Below are 22,868 nucleotides of genomic sequence, written 5' to 3' on the forward strand. Positions count from 1 at the left end.
TCACAGGCCTGATGTTCAAAGATAGGAATTTGATCATGGTGCTGATGATAATTATCTTATTGTATCGTCCACCAACGACCAGTGGCGGGTCCTCTGGCTAAATCTCCATCTGAGGGACTGTACCCACACGGATGTCTTGCCCTGCCTGCGAAGTGCCAGAATGAGAGTTTACAGCTGGTTTGGGACTCAAATTCAGACTCGGCAGCTCAGAGGTGAGTGCAAATGAGTCCCAACTCAAATTCAGACTAGGCAGCTCAGAGGTGAGTGCAAATGAGTCCCAACTCAAATTCAGACTAGGCAGCTCAGAGGTGAGTGCAAATGAGTCCCAACTCAAATTCAGACTGGGCAGCTCAGAGGTGAGTGCAAATGAGACCCAACTCAAATTCAGACTAGGCAGCTCAGAGGTGAGTGCAAATGAGTCCCAACTCAAATTCAGACTAGGCCGCTCAGAGGTGAGTGCAAATGAGTCCCAACTCAAATTCAGACTGGGCAGCTCAGAGGTGAGTGCAAATGAGACCCAACTCAAATTCAGACTAGGCAGCTCAGAGGTGAGTGCAAGTGAGTCACAACTCAAATTCAGACTAGGCAGCTCAGAGGTGAGTGCAAATGAGTCCCAACTCAAATTCAGACTTGGCAGCTCAGAGGTGAGTGCAAATGAGTCCCAACTCAAATTCAGACTCGGCAGCTCAGAGGTGAGTGCAAATGAGTCCCAACTCAAATTCAGACTGGGCAGCTCAGAGGTGAGTGCAAATGAGACCCAACTCAAATTCAGACTAGGCAGCTCAGAGGTGAGTGCAAGTGAGTCACAACTCAAATTCAGACTAGGCAGCTCAGAGGTGAGTGCAAGTGAGTCCCAACTCAAATTCAGACGAGGCAGCTCAGATCAGATTTGGGTTTGTTGATCTGGAGAAAGCATTCGATAGGGTTCCACGCAAAGTATTGACATGGGCATTGAGGAAGTTAGGAGTGGAGGAATGGTTGATCAGAGTAGTGATGGCAATGTACAAAAGAGCACGCACAGCTGTAAGGACGAAGGACGGGAACAGTGGTGAGTTTGAGGTGAAGGTGGGAGTGCATCAGGGGTCGGTACTAAGTCCACTACTATTTGTAGCTGTGATGGAGGTGCTGGCTCAGAACGTAAAGGAGGGTTTACCGTGGGAGTTGTTGTATGCAGATGATCTGGTGTTGATTGCGGAAAGTATGGATGGACTGAAGGAAAAGATGAACAAGTGGAAGGAATGTATGGAGACAAAAGGTCTGAAGGTGAATATCGGAAAGACAAAGGTGATGGCAAGTGGTAAAGCATGTGGTGAGGTGGAAAGAACTGGGAAGTGGCCGTGTGCTGTGTGCAGGAAGGGTGTCGGAGTGAACTCCATTCAATGTACAATGTGTGCTGAGTGGGTTCATCAAAAATGTAGTGGTCTGAGAGGGTCATTTACCAGTGTGGCAGCTACATTCAAATGTAAGGTGTGCGCAGAGGGAGCTGCAGATGGAGGAAATGTTGAGTTGGATCTTGGAGGCGGCGTGAAGCTGGAAGGTGTGAAAACATTTTGCTACCTCGGAGACATGCTGAATGGAGAAGGTGGATCAGACTCGGCAACGGTTGCTCGAGTGAGATGTGCATGGAAGAAGTTTCGGGAACTGAGTGGCGTGCTGATGAGGAGGAGAGTGTCGCTGAAGCTGAAGGGAAAGGTGTATGCTGCATGTGTGAGAAGTGTTATGATTTATGGGAGTGAGACATGGGTAATGAACGTAGAGCAGCAACGAAGGCTGGAAAGGGTGGAAATGCGAATGGTTCGATGGATGTGCGGAGTATCGTTGAGAGAGAGGAAGACAAATGATGAATTGCGAAAGATGATGGGAATATTGCCTGTGATTGATGCTGTGAAGAGGAACAGGTTGAGATGGTTTGGTCATGTATTGAGGAAGGCTGAAAGTGACTGGTTGAGAAGAGTGATGGAAGTTAATGTAGAAGGAAGTAGAGGACGGGGAAGACCGAGAAAGACTTGGCTAAAGATGGTGGAAGAAGAAATGTGGGCAAGGGGGTTAACAAGGAGAGATGCAGAAAATAGGGCAAAATGGAGAAGATTGTCATGGGGACCGCAAGGCTAACCCCCGCTCTAGCAGGGAAAATGGCCTTAAAATGCATGTTGTTGTTGTTGTTGTTGCAGCTCAGAGGTGAGTGCAAATGAGTCCCAACTCAAATTCAGACTTGGCAGCTCAGAGGTGAGTGCAAATGAGTCCCAACTCAAATTCAGACGAGGCAGCTCAGAGGTGAGTGCAAGTGAGACCCAACTCAAATTCAGACAAGGCAGCTCAGAGGTGAGTGCAAGTGAGTCCCAACTCAAATTCAGACTAGGCAGCTCAGAGGTGAGTGCAAGTGAGTCCCAACTCAAATTCAGACGAGGCAGCTCAGAGGTGAGTGCAAATGAGTCCCAACTCAAATTCAGACTTGGCAGCTCAGAGGTGAGTGCAAATGAGTCCCAACTCAAATTCAGACTAGGCAGCTCAGAGGTGAGTGCAAGTGAGACCCAACTCAAATTCAGACTAGGCAGCTCAGAGGTGAGTGCAAATGAGTCCCAACTCAAATTCAGACTTGGCAGCTCAGAGGTGAGTGCAAATGAGTCCCAACTCAAATTCAGACTCGGCAGCTCAGAGGTGAGTGCAAATGAGTCCCAACTCAAATTCTGACTCGGCAGCTCAGAGGTGAGTACAAATGAGTCCCAACTCAAATTCAGACTCGGCAGCTCAGAGGTGAGTGCAAGTGAGTCCCAACTCAAATTCAGACGAGGCAGCTCAGAGGTGAGTGCAAGTGAGTCCCAACTCAAATTCAGACTCGGCAGCTCAGAGGTGAGTGCAAATGAGTCCCAACTCAAATTCTGACTCGGCAGCTCAGAGGTGAGTGCAAATGAGTCCCAACTCAAATTCTGACTCGGCAGCTCAGAGGTGAGTGCAAGTGAGTCCCAACTCAAATTCAGACGAGGCAGCTCAGAGGTGAGTGCAAGTGAGTCCCAACTCAAATTCAGACTAGGCAGCTCAGATATTGCAAATTATTTGCACAAAACGATCACTTGCTAACTGACGTCAAATCAATGTCATCTCAATCAGAAGTAAAACCCTTCTTGTACCTGTGCCTGAGCCAACAATTATTCACCAATTGAGGTAACTTTGTTACGTATTTACAAAATTCACCATGAGAGCTTTCATTTCAATACGGACGTCAACATTCATGGATGACACAGGTTAGCGAGCATACAGATTTGTGGATTATGGTACAGTACACATACTGCATGTAAAATACAAGTCTGTAAAGTATATTAACCTTGAAGGGTAGACTCAACGTACTTATCAGGCATAGACAAAAACAGCAGAAAATAGTAAAAGGAAAGGTTAGCAAACTGTAAAAAGGAAGAAGAAGAAGCCTGTTAGGTTGTATGGGAGTCATATAATGAGACAGTGATGAGCTGCGTTCTTGAAGGACTGGAGGAGAAAACGTGAAAGGATGTCATTCTTGTAGAAGAAAGGCGTTTGGGGGTGGAGAGGGGAGGGAGGGAGTACAAAGGAACGAAGGCGAATGAAAGCTTATGCTTAGGTTTAGCAACAAGAAATAGATTAGTGTATTAATGGATGGGGTGAAGAAAAGAATTGGATGCAATTGAAAGGTCACAAACTTGTCTGGGATGGCAGAGGTTTGTTTGCCAATCAGCTATTCTTTTCAAATGGTTTAATTGGTGATTACCTACCATGGTGGTTGGAGTCAAGCGACAGATGTGGGTGTGGTCCAGCAGCTGACCGACCAATAGGTGCACATTTATAAAAAAAATCGACCCCCAACAACAACAGCAACAACAGCAACGCGAAGCACTTGTAGACCTGCGACATGTCGCAGGTAAAAAGACGTATACACGTACTGTATTAAGGGAGTTTTTACAGATTCTTACAGTAATTATTTGTTTTACCAATGTGATATACAGTGCGTATCAAAAAAAAGGTAATCCGAATTCAAGGGGTTAATATGCAAAGGTTATTTAGTTTGACAATTTACATGTGGTTTACCAATTATGAAGAGATCCTCAGGTTTCCATTGATACCTTCAATGCATCATTGCTGTCACACATGACCGAGTACATGTTCATTGAAAATGACAAGTTCAAATCGCATTTTTACAAGTTTGGCTAATCGGTGCAAGACAGTTTTAAATGGACGCATTACTTGTCAACTGCCAAGTTGATTACGTAAAATTGTTCAGCTGGTCGGTTGCGTCATCCTTTGTTTAAGATGGGTATTTAAGATGGGCCTACAGTGTATGGGTTTAGAGACAATCTGAGTCATTGAAAAGATGGTTCAACTTACGACTGAACAGCGGACCTTCGTGGTTACAACCTTTCACCAAACTGGAAGTTTGCAGCGAACTTATGATGCGTTCAGGGAACGTTTCCCAGAACGGGAGCCTCCAGCAGCCAAAACCATCTGGGCGAATGTTAGAAAATACCAAGAGCATGGCACTAGCCTCAACCGCAACAAGGGGAGTTCTGGTAGGAGGCGCACTGGGCGATCGGAAATGAACATTGCAGCAGTAAGGCAGCAAGTTTTGGAGCATCCTCGGGATACCAGCGCAAGACGAAATGGGACGGGATTGCCTTCGGCAACATTCAACCGAATCACAAGACTGGACCTCCACCAACATCCATATCGGATTCACATCCGGCATCAACTTACGCCAGGGGATTTTGCCAGGAGGCTGGTGCTTGCCAGATGGTTGATAGCACGCTGTGAAGCAGATGTCAACTTCCTGCGGTATCTCGTTATCGGCGACGAAGCTGCTTTCGCCATGGACGGCAAGGTCAATACCCATAATGTTCTTGAATATGCACCGACCAGACAACCCCCGGAATTTAATTTTGACACCAACATGAATCAACAAGTGGACTGTTTGGTTGGGACTTTGTGGAAGTGGTCAGGTGATTGGACCATTTTTCTTTCAAAGGAATGTCAATGGTAACAGGTATCTGCAGATGATCAATGATGAAGTTTTACCACAGCTGGAGGAGAACTTTGAGCGACAGGTTTGTGGCGTCGCCCCAGCACATCGTCTTATCGCTGTCCGAGATTGACTGAGGGAACTCTTTGGAGACCGAGTCATCGCCCTCAACCATGCAGTGGAATGGCTGCCAAGATCACCTGACCTCACACCATGTGATTATTTCCTTTGGGGACATTTAAAGAACAAGGTGTTCGTCACTCCTCCCCGTGATCTTGACGAATTGCAGGGCCGTATTCGACATGAAGTGGATGCTTTGCGCAATGACCCGGCTATGGTGAGACGAGCAGTTCAGGCATGCTCCGCCACTGTGAGCTTTGTGTTGAAAGGGGAGGTGGACATGTTGAAGGTGTGGGTGCATAAAGGCCAATCATTCCTGAGAAAAGTTCACATCTGACGTTCATTTTGAACCAATTATCTTGACTTGAATTGATTAGCCAAACTTGTAAAAATGCGATTTGAACTTGTCATTTTCAATGAACATGTACTCGGTCATGTGTGACAGCAATGATGCATGGAAGGTATCAATGGAAAGCTGAGGATCTCCTCTTAATTAGTAAACCACATGTAAATTGTCAAAATAAATAACCTTTGCATATTAACCCCTTGAATTCGGATTACCTTTTTTTTTGATACGCACTGTATTTCTTATCCGTGGCATTTACCTTGAAAACCCGTGAACCACTAGGCTTGAGCACAACCATTGGCACACATTGTCACTAGTTTGGGATGCCGCCAATGGCATTGCTAATTATAGTGTACTTCCTATAGGATATTGGCAATGCTCTGTTGATTTATTCGTTTCAAAAAATGACGGTCACAAAATGGCAAAAACCACAGAAGCACAACCACCTGCGAATCTAAAATGAGAATGAAGGCTCAGAGGTCTGACATTTTGAATACAGAGAGCTCTTCAAATAGTACAAAGCAGGTATGTATTATGAGGCTTATAGGAGTATACAATTTGACAGAGAGGGCGGTGTGGGGAGAGTGATGGATAGAATAATCCAAGGGGAGGGCTTTGGGAATGCATAGAAGGGGAGACGACAGAGAGGAAAAATCAGCGGGTGAGAGGGAGTATGGTGGGTATCGCTGAGGCACAGGCCTGCAAAAATAATCTGCAATACCTATAGCTATGCGAGTCCTATTATGATGCACTCGATGAGATACACCTTGAAAAGACGAGCAACATTCATCTGAAAAGCGTTTGTTCTTCCTTGGCTCCACTCAGCAACCACAACGTGAACAGGTTCAGCATTCACCTGCCTTTGTTCTGATCACCTCACGCTGTGGCATCTGTAGTCCTCTGGGCTTTGCAGTTTGGGGGTATTGACCCGAGTAGTGCTCTATTAACCCGCATAGTGCGTCGTGCTCGTTTTGTCTACTCCCACACTTTGCATACGCAAGATGGACAAGACTTCGCTCCTTTGACTTCTTCCCTATTTTTTGCAAATAAAGGGAACAAGTTATGTTTGCATGATGGTGCAATGGTGCATGTCCCCCACCACTTCCCCCCCCCCCCCCCATAAATCCCCCTACCAATAACATATTCGATCCCTGCAGATGTTCTGCCATAGTCCATGCCATGTTTGGAGGGTACTGTAGTGCTTTGCTATGACCTTTTTGAGCTCTATCTCCATCAGACTTTATTGTACTTTATGAATTTGTAGTATCAAACCTATTTACCGAAGGTGGATGATGTTTTCACCCCTGTCTGATTGTCTGCCTGTCTGTCTATCTGTGAACAAGATATCTCAAAAAGTTGTGGACGGATTCGGAGGAAATTTGGCAGAGATGTAGTGTATGTGACAAGGACGAAATGACTAGATTTTGGTGAAGATCCGGATTCGGATCCGGCTACTAGAAATTTTTAAAGTGATTCTTCACCATTGGGGGATAGGGCTAAAAACGATACATAGCAGGATATCTCAAAAAGTTATGGACGGATTCGGAGGAAATTTGGTGGACCGGTTGGGTGTGTGACAAGAACGAATCGATTCGATTTTGGTGAAGATCTGAATATGAATTTGGATACGAGAGTTATTTGATTTTTTAAAAGTGATTCTTCACCATTGGGAGATGGGGCCAAAAACGATACATAGCGGGATATCTCAAAAAGTTGTATACGGATTTGTACGAAACTTGGTGGAGAGGTTAAGTGTGTGACAATGACGAATATATTCAATTTTGGTGAAGATCCAGATCCAGATCCGGCCAGTAGAATTTTTAAAGTGATTCTTCACCATTGAGTGATAGGGCAAAAACCGATACATGGCACGATATCTCCAAAAGTTATGGACGGATTTGGATGAAACCTGGTGGACAGGTTGGGTTATCTGACAAGGATGAATTGATTCGATTTTGGTGCAGATCTGATTGTGGATTCGGATACGAGGATTATTTGATTTTTAAGTGATTCTTCACCATCGAGAGATAGGGCGAAAAGAGATATATATCATAATATTTAAAAAGTTATGGACGAGTTATGACTAAACTTGGTGGACGAGTTGGTTAGGTGACGGGAACAAGCCGATTACATTTTGGTTCAGGTCCAGATCGAGCCTATCAGGGTTACAAAACAAAACAAACATAGGTATAGCCTGGTGTTGGCTTTGCGGTTAGGGTGCGGCTTGGGATCCTAGGATCCTGGGTTCGAATCCCGGTCGATCGCTGAATTAACGCCAGGGTGGTTGACTCAGCCTGTCATACTTCTGAGGTCGGCAAATTGAGTACCAGCTCACTGGTAATTCCTTGTGTGTCGCAAGAGGCGACCAACAGAGTTGGTGGCAGGAAGGGAATCCGGCCGTAAAACATTGCTTCAAAAAGGGGACCACGGTGCCCAAAAAAGGACCAACCCCTGCTCTGCGGGGAAAAATGGCCTCTAAAGGTGGTTTGGTTCCTGGTGGAGGCATGTGCTCTACCGAGTACGGTGACAGCCTTGATTGTGTCCTTTCCTTGTGTTTCTAATGCAGGGATTTCGTCTCATGGCTTTTGCTCTTTGGACCATCGTGCAGGTTATGTTTTAGAGGCAACCTTACCTAAAAATATTCTTTTAACGGCTGACAGAGCAGTCTTCTTTAACATCCTTTAAATGAACCATAAAACACAGCATGTCACAAACTACAGCAAAGTCGACTACCCCCTCCCCCCCACCTCTTGACTACAGTTTGTCCATTTACTTCATATCTGCTGGAGAGTTGATTTGCAGTATCATTGTTTGGGCCTGCTCATTTCCTTGGCATGATGTTGAGGGCAGTTTCTTTTTGGCAACCCGGGCCCGCTCGGGCATAGCGGCGTGCCATAAAACTCATTGCAAGTTTCAATAAACTTCTATATTTAGCACACCGAGCTAGGTACATGTGGTATACCTTACAGAAAGGTTAAAAATAAAATAATAAACAATGAGGTGGAGTCACGTAGCCACCGTTTGGAAGGGAATAAGCTCAATAGCATCAGTGTAGAAGCAAGATGTAATCCGAGTCAAATCCAGTAAACGATTAATCAAGTCCACGGGTTCACACAGGTTCTGTTCATTGTAGCGGGACTCGCATGCATTCTGTGCTGGATGAGGATTAGCATAAGGGGAAGCAGCTTCCCATGAAGGCAGGACGCATATCCCTGGTGCTTACCTCTGCCTGTTCTTCAGGTACACAGATACCATCGCTGTGAAGTCAATGGGTGCACGGTACCCATAGCCAGGAGCATCAACCAGGAGGAAGGAACGACCGACGCGAAAGAAATTCAGCTTTTTCGTGTGTCCCTACAATGCCCAAAATCAGAGGATCAGGAAGTGGGCAGGAACAGGCAACATGAACAAAAGATCCAGAGCAAAATGTGCTCGCAAATAAAATGTTCGAGATTCCGTGAACCGAATGCCTTATGGTATTGTGTTTAAAATGAGTCGTTGAAATCATATATAGAAAACGGTGCAGTTAAAATACAAATCGGTGATGCAACCAAGTATTGTAATAACTGATCTCACGATACAACCCCATAACCATTCATTTATGCCAATTACACGTCTATTAAACTGATAAAACCACCTGCTAAGTAATCAAAACTCCCATACTGGCTCACTTACATTGAATATAGGACATGTGTAATAACTTAATATGTTCAATAACTCTAATAAGTATTGGTTGCCATTTTAAGCTGGTGCATCGGCTTCCCATCTTGTTCCCCAAGAGGTGATCAAGTCCAAGGCTCCCCATGTTATCAGGATTTCCAGCAGGAAGTAGAGTCCCAAAGTTTGCTTCTATCCCACCATGGCCAGGACAGTGCACTCTGTTTTCTATCACCTCACTTTGTCCTTAACTCCAGCTCCCTTCCTCCCCCCAATGTCGCACACTGTCCTCCAGACACACACACACACACACACACACACACACACACACACACACACACACACACACACACACACACACACACACACACACACCCTCCATTCCCTCTTGATTCTCTCGTGTGTGGAGCCAACTCCCTGTATCAGTTGTAGCTCGTGGAGCCAACTCTTCCCACCCCCTCCCAGTACTTCAAGAGTGCTGTCCATTGTCGCTCAAGCTTTCTCCCATACTCACCGATGCTCTCTTCTACTCTCATTGACCCTTTGATCTTCAGTCAACCTGCAAGTCTGCTGTCCTCCGTCATTTAGCTCTCTTCGATGAGCCCAGATTTCTAGATTTAAAAATAAATTTCACTAAATGTGTTTCAAATGAAAAGTTTATGTATCGACAAAAAAGGTAATTATGTCGATGTTTTCTCAATTTTGAACATAATACATTTGACCATAATCCAGTGTAGGCTTGTCAAAAACAGTTCAAAGAGTGAGACAACTGGACGTTAAGTGGAGGATAACACTGTGGACGACCAAATGAGATGCAGATCTTGTTCTACAAAAATTTTCTCTTTACACGAGAACGACACGCGTGGAGTGCATAGTCTCACCTCGCACGTTCATTCTGAACACAAATACCATCATTAACTAAACCCGCTACTATTATGGCCCACTACTACTATTATGGCCCACTACTACATCCATGCTCCCTATTATGTCACAGTTTCTTGGCAAGGATTATTATCATAAATTTAATTCTTCGCTCACATCGAGTCATATATCAGATATATGACGTTTCAGATTTTTCGGATAAGAATGTAAATTCAACCAATTATGGTTGAATACCACTTCAACCATAGCATCTTCATTATCACCCTATGTACCCCATGGGGAGTTGATGAGACATGTGCCAAGTTTAAAAAAAAATTCATTGGACAGTTTCAGAGAAAATGATGCCCAAATTCTCTCCTTTAATCCAATGTGGCTGCCATACCATGTGACATATCACGTCAGAGTTAAAAATAATATATTATCCATGGGAAGTCCCTCATATATTTTACGTTTTGCATTGATCTGGCCTTAAAATGCATGTTGTTGTTGTTGTTGTTGTATTGATCTGACATGAGGTTCGCTGAAAAAAACATTTTTAAAGCTACAAGGAGAAAAAGACATAAAATGTCAGAGCCACCGTGGTTTTAGTAATTTTGCTGTACGGAGTTAAAGGCCACCAGTCGAGCATCTTTGGTCGGATAAGAAAATAAAATGTTCTGCATATGTATACTCTTGTGTATTGTCTTTGTGCCAAGTTTGAACAAAATGGGTCCACGTATGTCTGAGAAATGGTTGGGGCCATGTGTAAGTAACAAAATGGCCACCAGTCGGCCATCTTGGATCTGATCTTGAAACAAAATGACGTACATATATGTAAGCCATCATTCATTATCTGCATGCCAAGTTTGAACAAGATCGGTAAATGCATGTCCAAGAAATAGTTGAGGACGTGTTCAATACCGGTTTTTTTTTTAAACAACTAAAATGGTCGCCAGTTTACCAGTTGGCCATCTTTGATCATATCGCAAAATAAAGTGAGGTGCACATGTACGCCATCATGTACTGTGCTTTTCCCAAGCTTGAACAAAATCAGACCATGCATGTTCAATAAATGGTTGAGGACACATTTAAATAACAAAATGGCCACCAGTTGGCATATGTATATCATCATAATTTGTCTTTGTGCCAAGTATGAACAAAATCGGTCCATACATGTCTGAGATATAGTTGTCGGCAGACACACTGAAGCACGGACGAAACCCAATCCATAAGCCTCGGTTTTGGATCAAGTCCATCGGGTCTACAAAAAATGTATAGATCCAGACATGCACAGACAGACAGACACAAACAGGGGCAATGCAATAATCTCGCATCCCCTTTCGAGCGAGACTAATAAGCAAATCCAATGCAGTTAAAGTGCAGACGGTGCATTAACAGGGCTTCAAGCAATTGTACTATAATCTCATATCATCCCCCATCCCTACTTGCAATATTTTCTACCCCCATTAACCCTACCCAATTTAACCTAACCCTCTTCTTACATGCTACGACTGTTTATTTTGTCTCTCTGTCTGGCTCCTTCTCCTTCTGTTTTCTGTTTTCTGTCTCTGTCTCTGTCTCTGTCTCTGTCTCTGTCTCTGTCTCTGTCTCTGTCTCTGTCTCTGTCTCTGTCTCTGTCTCTCTCTCTCTCTCTCTCTCTCTCTCTCTCTCTCTCTCTCTCTCTCTCTCTCTCTCTCTCCCACTTCGTTAATTCCCTTGCTTATTGTGTGCAACTGTTGCCCCACTGTTAGTTTCTTGCTCGTTTACCCTCCCTGTCACCACGCTCTTCCATGAACCTTGATATTGTATAAAATAAGAAGTATTTAAGCACTCTCTGTGTGACACGGCAGCCCTGAGATTTCTACTACAGTAAGTAACACCATATGGAACCTTGCTTGGAAGCCTGAAGTGACACATTAAGAAACAAGACAAACAACACAGCAGGAATATTTCCAGGTAATCAGGACGTTGCACCGCTTTGATAAAACAATAAAAATGAAATAGCTACAAAGATTTATTACATCTAACAAATATGGACCCATCTGTTGGGTAGTCTTTGATAGCAGGTTCTGCGCTGACGAATGAATCTCATGACAATACTGGATGATATGGCACAGAGCTTTCATAGTGGGAGTCAATAGGAAACACCAAATTTGGTCAAGGTGCCAGTACACAATGGCCTACTATATTTGAAACACTCCATGGGATATTTAACGTCCAACAGCAGCGAACGCTGGCAGATGGGACCCCAGTTTAACATCCCGCTGAAAGGCGATACTCAACAATCAAACCCAGACGAGGCAGATCAAAGCTCAAATGGAAATAAACAACTGAGAGGCGATTGTTACATCTGAGATCTCCTTTCAATTCCAACAAGCACCTACTGCTAATCACAAGCACAGTATCTGCTAACTACTTCACATATCTTCATCATATATATATCTATACAGACTTGGCATTTAATATGGAATTTTTTTTTTTGTGGGGGTGAACTTACTTTTCAAGATGACTTAGAACCAAAAGTTCATTGGAATTATGTTGAAATTATTCTAGATTTTGTTAATGTGACCTTTAAAAGAAACAAAAACCACATTTGACATTTCGAAGCAAATAAATTGATCCTTGAAAGTGATGTAAATTGATATCGAACTCAATTCACGGACAGTACTGTGTTAAACTTCTGTACGTTTTCCAGAAGTATCTTTATTTTGCACATTAGCCAAAAAAATTTTCAACAAAAACAAAAGTTAAATTATGACTTGGATTACGGACAGTAAAATTACAGTTCAGTACTTCGTGTAACCCCCACGAGCATTCAGGAGAGCACGTACACGTTGAGGCATGCTGCTCACGAGATTTGCCAAGGTTTGGACAGGAATAGCTTGCCATGCAGTGACAATAGCCTGCTGCAATTCACGCACAGAGGCAGGCTGCTGGTCCAAGTTGTCGATTTGACGCGTTAATTCTGCCCACAAGTTCTCTATCGGATTCATATCCGGAGACATGGCAGGCCACCCCATATGCTCAACACCACGGTCAGCAAGAAAGTGTTGGATCATGCGAGCACGATGAGGCCGTGCATTGTCATCTTGGAAGACAAAGTTTCCTCGAAAGGCTGCACGAGCAAATGGAAGCAATGTTTCTTCCAGAATGGCCCTGTACTTGAACTGGTTCAGGTTTCCATTCAGAACAACCAGGTCAGTTTTGCCCCCTGCATGAAAAGCAGCCCAAACGGTCACCCCACCACCTCCAGCTTGGACTCTTGGCACTATACAATCTTCGTTGTGGGCTTCATGCACTTGTCTGCGCACTCGGACGCGGCCATCTTGACAATAGACCAGAAATCTAGACTCGTCACTGAAGGTCACGTGATTCCACTGTCCTGGCTGCCATTGACGGTGCTCTCTGGCCCACTGCAATCGGCGCTGGCTGTGTTGTCTGGTCAGGTGTGGCTTTCTCATGGAACGCCTGCCACAATAGCCTGCTTGAACCAGTCGTTGGTTTACTAGCCTTCTGGATACAGGCACATTTGTCAGTTGATGCCACTCAGCCCTAAGCCGATTAGCTGACTTGGTATGGCCATTGCAGACTAACCGGTGCAGCTGGCGATCATCTCTCCTTGTGGTTCTGCGTGGACGTCCTGGCCTCGGTATTGGAGTAGGGACACCCCTCTGAGCATTTCGTTTCAGGATCTTTGACACCTGACCTTGAGTGATGCCATACTGCCGAGCAATAGCACGCTGTTTCATGCCAAAATTTCGTAAAGCCACCACTCCATGACAAACAGCATTGTCAAGTTGACGGACCATCTCCAGAGGAAGCGGCAATAACTTTTGTAGACGTGCAGCAGTTGTTTTCCACGAATACAGAACGCAACAACCCTTATATACCTGATTGTGAAGCCAGTCGTCAAATGTACCTGTCCTTACATTTTGTCACGCCACCTGTGATATAATCCTGTTATTGACTTCTTGCTGCGAAAGACAATCAGTGACATGGTTCTTTCAACAAAGACATCACCGAAGGGTAAAATAAACTCACCAGAATGATATACTGAGTTCAGAAAGTAAACCCAAGTCAAGAAAAAAAAAAATTCCATATTAAATGCCAAGTCTGTGTATATATATATATATATATTGTTACGGACGCGGTTGAAGATGTTATTTTGACCGAGCGGTTGGTATTACCACGACCGAACAGTTATTCCCCTAACTAAAACCCGATTTACCCCAAGCTTTGGCCGGATCGCGCCACCGCTATTCAATCGGGAAACCTCTAAAGCGACCGAACGAGAATGAAGAAGAAGAAGAAGTACGGAGGAATAACAGGATTTATTAAGTATTTTCACAAGCCAGAGCAACGAGAGCAATCGGTTATATTCAGCGAATGGAAGGAGCAGATACACAGTGAATCGTTAGCTTATACTATTCACTTTACTTAAAAACCCCAGGACAATATTCAAGACAGACGACGTTCACACTTACACGGGGGATATTGCAGGCAGGTATGGCTTGAGGATGGATGGTTGTTTTGGGAGGCAATGGAGGGTCCAGCATGGATTGCTGCCTGGCGCGTCCTTTTCGTGGCCTGCGGCCCCTTAGCTGCCCCCTTAGCTGCAGCGCAGCTGGTCGCACGATGGCTCGCACACACCTGCTCGTTCAGGCGTCTTCCTTCTCCCCAGCAACAACGAGCGACAGCAAGCAAGAGACGGGGTCAGAGCAAGAGAGTGGAGTGCGTCCCGTGGCGGCTTATATTGGTTTCTCACCGAACCTTCGCGCACTTTCTCGGGGGTTCCCGCTCCGCCCTCTCTTAGCCAAACCCCTTGTTCTGGGTTGGATGAGCGGGGCCGCCTTACTCCTCCCCCCCCTATGACGAGGGGGGCGACCCGTCTTCTCTAGCCACTCCCCTTGTTCGTAATGGCCGCAAATGGCGAAAACCGGTCAGCAGCTGCAGGTAAGGCGCCGTCACGTTGCACAGCAGTTCAGTACTGCAATAAACGGTTGCTGTCAAAGCTCAAGTGGGGGAATCCCTGGCACTTGAGCTGCCATGGATCATCGGAGGGGCCTACGCTTTATTTCGTTTGATGCAATGCAGAGTCAATCTAGTGGGAAACACATATTTAGCCTACATAGAATAAGGAAATAAACTATTAAAAAAGATATATCGTGGCCTGTGTGTAAGTTTCATGGAATTAACTAGGAGGACGGCTGCGACCATTATTTACATTACGAGGGTGTTACACACAACAAAACCATACTTTTCACATTCGTTACACTTTCTCCAAAATTGTTACACTTCTCAAAACCGTTACACTTCTCAAATTCGTTACACTGCACCCTCCTTTCTTCAGGCCCGTGCTCGGGCCTACAAAACTTTAACTTAGTGTGACACGTAGGTGTAATTCCCTCTACAATTAACCTGACCCTGAGTGTGACGATTTTAAAATACAAATAAGTATGTCCCCCTATTGCATTGCACCCTGTCTAACAGACTCAAGCCCACAGCTAACCGAATTACGGAATTGTTCTCAAACTATACATTTACGGTGGGGAGCATTATTTACAGTGACGTTATTTCTTATTTACAACGCAACCCAGGACCTGTGTTTTTTTTTCTTTTTAGGGAACAAGAAAAAGAAATTCCTGTTGGGAGGGAGGAGACAGCACGCATTGCATCAATGCACCAGTACCAATACCACCAAAGCACCCAAAAGCACCAAAAGCACCGCAAAGCACCAAAAGCACCACTCGGTGCACAGTCACCACGGTTCATAATCAACACAACAAAACAACTGGTGGTGGTCTTCTCTTTCTCTGCTGGGCCGATGTTCTTCCCGACGTCTTCTGGCTTCATGCGGCCTACTTGGAAATAATAAAAAGCACAACTTGTGTTCATTTTTATTTAGGGCCTCAGGGGCCAACTAAGGGTGGTCCACCTGTTTGGCATAGGTGCCACCTTACCGAGGTCCGCAAGCAAGATTCCCTGGCCACTATGGCCGGTCTCCAACAGAGGTGCCCTGCCCCAGAACCTGGGGTCCATCAAGTGGTCCTTGGCCGCAGAACAGCGGTCCATAAAGTGGTACATCAACGCAATGCATGCTGGTTCTGAGAATCTCGTGCGCACAATGGCCATCTCACGCACGCTCCCCTCGGCGCCCAATGGCGCACAGGTCCTCAAGTGGGAGACAAAAGGGGGGAAGACAAATGAGCGAGGGGTAAGGTCACAAGGGTACACGTCAATAAGGGCAATGCAGGGTGAAGTGCGTACGGAGAGCGAAGTGAGAAAAACTCGTCCCGACCGTACGTCACCCCCCCCTGTCACCTACACTACCCTTGCTCTTACCCCATATTTACAACAATTTACACCTTTACAAATCCGTCGCTACTGTCACGTCTTCCCCTTATTTCCCATACCAAATTCGTCACCACAATCCCACTATCCAAAATTTGCCATCATCAATTCATCATCAATCCTCATAAGGAGGAAGAGATGGAACATCAAGCACAATGTCACACCCACGTCATGATGCGTCTCACAATCCAAAACATTTGCATCAAAAATAATTAAACATGGCATGGTGCGGAGTACCTGTCACCTCAGGTGAGTGGATGCAGATGGTGCGAGGAGACTCCAATCCTAACTATCCTCTAAATGACTTTAACACACTTTACACTACCCAGGGTCTTTCCCTGCCAATCCATTGGCCAACTTACACTATGGGTTCTAAAAACCAAATTCCCATTGACCAAACTGTGGTGCTTCTCAATTTGGGGTCTCACTCCCCCGATTCATCTCCCGGTGCCCTTGCACAATTTCTGGGCTGTGACGTGTAGCTCTCCCAGCAGGTCTACCCACCTGCACACCTCCACCACTGCAGTTGCCTCCCGAGCTTACCTGCTCCTCACCCTAACCTATCTAACTGGGGAAGGCCCCTCCTGGCTCTGTCACCCCTTGGTGCCCTCTGGCACTGGGCTACCCGGGTCCGTCCTCCGGATCCTCGGGCCCCATCCACAACTACCGGCTCCCAGAGCCCACCTGCGGCCTCACCTGGCCGACATCCTCACAGTGGTGGAGTGCCCAAACCAACTACACACACTAACAGGCTACACGCCCAGCCATTTCCACAACACTAATGCACCCATCCAAACATCATTCTTCCACTCGCACCACAGCTGCCAATATCCAACCACAATTTACCTATACCCTCTACCTAACACTTACACTACCCGCCCCGGGTATCCGTGATGGGGGTCCACTCTTCCCCCATTCACACCTTCGCACCATCCACTCCACTCCATAGTTTCCATCCTACTCACTCCACGACCATCCATTCCAATACTCCATATATTCCACACTCCATGTCTTCCACACAACCATTTATTCCATACACCTGTTGGTGCACACCTGTGCACTCACACCTGGTGCCACCTGCACCCTCCTTCCTTCCTGGACCATTTGGTCAACACCACACACAATCACCTTCACTCACTCATACACTGCTCCATCCACCTGTTCAGTTGCACACCTGTGCAATCACACCTGTTCAATCCTCAAACACACGGCATCATCTCATCTAACTGTTGCCCTGCTAACCTAGTGCTCCCCGTCTTCCCTTTAAACTAAGCACATACGACGTCATTATAATCCACTCTACTCTACCTGCGTCCCCACTACAGGTGTCATTGTCACTAACTAATCTTAACGTTACCTAATGTCATCTTCTAGGGCCCTACACACAATATCCTAACCCACCCGGGCTAGTTTTCACTGCCATACACCCCATAAGCTAGTGCTCCTTTGCCCCCCGTTTGTGAGGGATGACAGAGTTGCCATCCCACCACATCGGGGAGGTCCTACTATCAATTTGGCACACCAAATTTCAGCCAATCAAAAATTTTGCCAATCATCTGCCAATCACCGTACCAATCATCAAATTTCGCCTTTTTCTAATTTTGGGTCCAAAACACTAACCTCATCACTCGTCTCCTTATTAGATCCTCTCGGTGCGCCAATTCCCTTCTAAAGCTCGGCTTCGTACAGCCGAGCAATGAATGCGGGTTGTTTTGTGCCAGCGGCTGGATACGTCCCGCATTCGGGGCAGGGGCGGGGGCTTACCTGGGCCGAGATCCCACGCACCACCTCGGCGTGGAGCCATCCAATGTCCCGATCTCGACCTGCCGGCACGTCTCAACAAAAAGTGGTCGCCATGACGACCCTTCCTATCGAGCTGCCCGCTCCGCCTAGTTGAGCACGGACGCGGCCGTTCCAAGCGAGGCCCAGCGTGGATCACGTATGGCGGTCCTTTCGAACCCGCCGTGGCTCGGATCCCCGCTGGTCCTCGCGGCACGCGAAGCCCGGCACGCACCGAGGGCTCGACTCGGCTAAAAGTCGCTCTAACCGCTAACCCGGTTACCGTCGATGCCTCACCTGCATGCTTACACGCATACGCTACCCCTTTCTTGCTCATACCTCCAGCTGTTCCCATGCTCCTCGTACCTTACCTTTCCTTACACACCTCGGTACACTCATTCCGCTCACAGACTTGGTCACACACCTGACCACCGAACACCTTGGTACACATTCGTCGCTCGCACACCTCACCAACACACCTCTTCGCGCCCCCTCCTCGGTCACCTCCTCTGTGACAATCACAGGTGTGCTCTCACTCGCACACCCAACCACGTGCCTCACGACCAACTCAAGTGTGCATTCCCACACACGCTCTACCATTCCAGGTGTGCATCCTTCCATTCCAGGTGTACATCCTCGCTCACCTGTCACAACCAACTCACGCTCCGTGTCACTCTCACTACTCTCACCTCCACTCTCGGTCGCGCACTCACCCTTACTCTCGACAGCGCACTCTTTCCTCATGCACCTGTCCGTTACACACCTTTCTCGCACACACTCTTGCGCACACTCTCCCGTTACACCCTCTGTAACACTCACCACAGGCGTGCATTCCCCCTTACTCTTGACAGCGCACTCTTTCCCCGTGCACCTGTCCGTTACACACCTTTCTCGCGCATCCTCTTGCGCACACTCTTTCGTTACTTCCTCCGTAACACTTACCACACCGCGCTTCCATGTACCCCCTCGCACACGCGCTACGACCGACTCACTCTCGACAGCACACTCACTGGTCGGCGCGCACTTTTTCCTCACACACCCCATGGTCGGACATTCTCGCACACCTCTTTTTTCGCACACCTGACCTGTCACACACTTCACCAACGGCCTCTCACGAACACCCGGATCCATAGCAACCCCCAAGCCGACTGAAGCTTTCCTCACATCATATACATTGCCGAATATTTCGCCACTCACCTTGGCACCTCGTCTCCGCACCTCTTTTGCCACCTGCAACTCTTTATTTGGTTAGTGAGCAGAACATCATGAGTTGAGCACCGACCTTGTACCAATTCCATTACCTCCTCCTTTATTTCTCTCTTAGTTTCTGTCCGTCTCTTCTTAATTTCACTCACCTCTTCTTCCACTTCCTCTAATTTTTGCTTCACCTCTTTTATTTCCCGGTGCGTCTCCTCAAGTTCGTCCTCTAAGGCTACCGTGACCGTCTCTATGTGCATCCTCACCTGCCGGTCCTTTGTCTCCATTACTTCTGTCACCTCATCCAACCTCATTGTCAGTCCCTCACGTACCATCTGACATTGCCTCTGTGTCGCTATTAAGTCATTTTTAATTTCTTTTTGTGTCGCCTTTAACCCTCCTAGTACCGCAGTGTTCTTTTGAACCTGCTCCACTAACTCCGTCTGTCCCTCTGTCAGCTGTTCCACCTCCTCTGTCAGACCCTCTATTCCCCCCTGTAACCTAGCCGTATTATTCCTCACCTCTTTCTCCATACGCTTCTCACCTCGCTTTACCTCCTCGCGTAGCCCCGAAACCTCCTCACTTACACCTCGTCGTATCCCCTCTTTCATCTCCTCCATCTCTTTTGTAGATGCCACCCTCATCTGTCCCAATTCATCCCTCTGAGCATCCAGTTTACTTTCTAACCCGATTTGCACCTCCTCTATCTGGTTCCCCATTCGTTTGATTTCCCGGGCAGACTGTTCCCCTATTTCCCGCAATTTGTCTTCCATCCTATTTTCTAACCCCATTAACCCATTTTTCACCTCTTTTATCCCATTGTCTAACCCCTCTAAATTATTGTCTAACTTCCCAAATTTCTTGTCTAACCCCGTAAAATTATTGTCTAACCCCTCACCGGTACCCCTCGCTTCGTCCCTCATTACCCCCAATTGCTCACTCTGAGCATCCATCCGGTTCCCCATTTGTCCCATTTTTGCTTCTAGCCTGTCCATACTGTCGTTCTTTTTCTGTACTTCTGCCATAAAATGGGCCATGAAGGCTCGCAAGTACCCTGGCATCTCGGGCGCGGCTAAATTTGGTGCCGCAATAACCATGTGCGCGAGGACGCCATCTTGTGCGTCTGATACCTCGTGCGCGAGGCCGCCATTTTGTGCGTCTGATACCCCCTCAACCGCCTCCTCATTGCTCCCCTCCATTTGATCCTGGGTTACTCCTAACCCCTCTATCTCCCCCACCGACATCCGATCGCCTTGACCAGCCATGGCGCGATTTCAAAATTCGGGTTTTTGTAAAACAAAAGCAAATTTCGGCTACTTTGTAATTTTGAGCGCGTGAAACGCTTCAGGTCCGAATCCGACACTTCTGACACCAATTGTTACGGACGCGGTTGAAGATGTTATTTTGACCGAGCGGTTGGTATTACCGCGACCGAACAGTTATTCCCCTAACTAAAACCCGATTTACCCCAAACTTTGGCCGGATCGCGCCACCGCTATTCAATCGGGAAACCTCTAAAGCGACCGAACGAGAATGAAGAAGAAGAAGAAGAAGTACGGAGGAATAACAGGATTTATTAAGTATTTTCACAAGCCAGAGCAACGAGAGCAATCGGTTATATTCAGCGAATGGAAGGAGCAGATACACAGTGAATCGTTAGCTTATACTATTCACTTTACTTAAAAACCCCAGGAGAACATTCAAGACAGATGACGTTCACACTTACACGGGGGATATTGCAGGCAGGTATGGCTTGAGGATGGATGGTTGTTTTGGGAGGCAATGGAGGGTCCAGCGTGGATTGCTGCCTGGCACGTCCTTTTCGTGGCCTGCGGCCCCTTAGCTGCCCCCTTAGCTGCAGCGCAGCTGGTCGCACGATGGCTCGCACACACCTGCTCGTTCAGGCATCTTCCTTCTCCCCAGCAACAACGAGCGACAGCAAGCAAGAGGACGGGGTCAGAGCAAGAGAGTGGAGTGCGTCCCGCGGCGGCTTATATTGGTTTCTCACCGAACCTTCGCGCACTTTCTCGGGGGTTCCCGCTCTGCCCTCTCTTAGCCAAACCCCTTGTTCTGGGTTGGATGAGCGGGGCCGCCTTACTCCTCCCCCCTATGACGAGGGGGGCGACCCGTCTTCTCTTGCCACTCCCCTTGTTCGTAATGGCCGCAAATGGCGAAAACCGGTCAGCAGCTGCAGGTAAGGCGCCGTCACGTTGCACAGCAGTTCAGTACTGCAATAAACGGTTGCTGTCAAAGCTCAAGTGGGGGAATCCCTGGCACTTGAGCTGCCATGGATCATTGGAGGGGCCTACGCTTTATTTCGTTTGATGCAATGCAGAGTCAATCTAGTGGGAAACACATATTTAGCCTACATAGAATAAGGAAATAAACTATTCAAAAAGATATATCGTGGCCTGTGTGTAAGTTTCATGGAATTAACTAGGAGGACGGCTGCGACCATTATTTACATTACGAGGGTGTTACACACAACAAAACCATACTTTTCACATTCGTTACACTTTCTCCAAAATTGTTACACTTCTCAAAACTGTTACACTTCTCAAATTCGTTACATGCCATATTCCATATTATTCTATGCCATGCCAAACATGCCATACATTATTCCATGCCAAAATATTCCATATTAAATGCCAAGTCTGTGTATATATATATATATATATATATATATATATATATATATATATATATATATATATATATAAAAACCACCTTTAGAGGCCATTTTTCCCCGCAAAGCGGGGGTTGGCCTTTTTCGGGAACTGTGGTTGTTGTTGTTTTTTGGTCCCCTTTTTGAAGCAATGTTTTACGGCCGGATGCCCTTCCTGACGCCAACCCTTTTTGCCGCCTTTAACGACAAGCAGGGAATTACCAGTGAACTGGTACTCAACCGTAGCAATATATATATATAGCAATATATAGCTCGCCGTATTAAGTGTGGAAAAGTTCTCAGGAGATTGCGTCTGGCTCAATAGCACAGTGGGCTGTTGAAGCGTTATCAACGGAGGTCCGTGGTTCGAGCCCCGCATGGAGTGAGGATTTTTTCACACTTAGCCCCTCGCAGGAATTTGATTCCTGTTTATAAATATATATATAATATATATATATATATATATCTATATATCTATATATATCTATATATATATCTGCTGCTGCCAACCTCCTGTCCCTCCCCCCCCCCCCCCCCAATCCGGAACCAAACTCAGATCCTGGGGGGACAGGGCCTTCTCCATTCGCCGCTCCCACATTCTGGAACTCACTACCTCACACCATCAGAGACTCCTCCTCACTCACCACATTGAAATCATCACTCAAGACCCACCTGTTCAACACCACATTCAACCCCTGACCGTCTCTTCTCCTTCTCCTTCCTTTGTTTGGTTATTTAATTATGTATTTTTGTCTTTTTTGTCTTTGTTTTACGTACTATGTCAAAGCGTCTTTGGGTTTCTTGAAAAGCGCTATACAAAATAAATGTATTATTATAATATATATATATATATATATATATATATATATATATATATATATATATATATATATATATATATATATATAGAT

At 46.2% G+C, this 22,868-nt stretch overlaps 1 protein-coding gene across 3 annotated transcripts in view; it reads right to left on the reverse strand.

The window, feature by feature from the left end:
• The window catches only part of GTPBP8 (GTP binding protein 8), a 66,003-nt gene that overhangs the window by 10,583 nt on the left and 32,552 nt on the right, over nt 1-22,868 (reverse strand). For all 3 annotated transcript variants that reach the window (XR_013622412.1, XM_078771975.1, XM_068106724.2), the window contains exon 4: nt 8,671-8,801. Coding sequence is in view for 2 of the 3 variants with exons in the window: in XM_078771975.1 (XP_078628101.1) it covers nt 8,671-8,801 (131 nt within the window). In the remaining variant the exon portion in view is untranslated. The remainder of the gene's footprint in view (nt 1-8,670; nt 8,802-22,868) is intronic.

This window comes from Myxine glutinosa, chromosome 2 (genome assembly GCF_964187855.1).
Source record: "Myxine glutinosa chromosome 2, kmMyxGlut1.1, whole genome shotgun sequence".
Taxonomy (NCBI): domain Eukaryota; kingdom Metazoa; phylum Chordata; class Myxini; order Myxiniformes; family Myxinidae; genus Myxine; species Myxine glutinosa.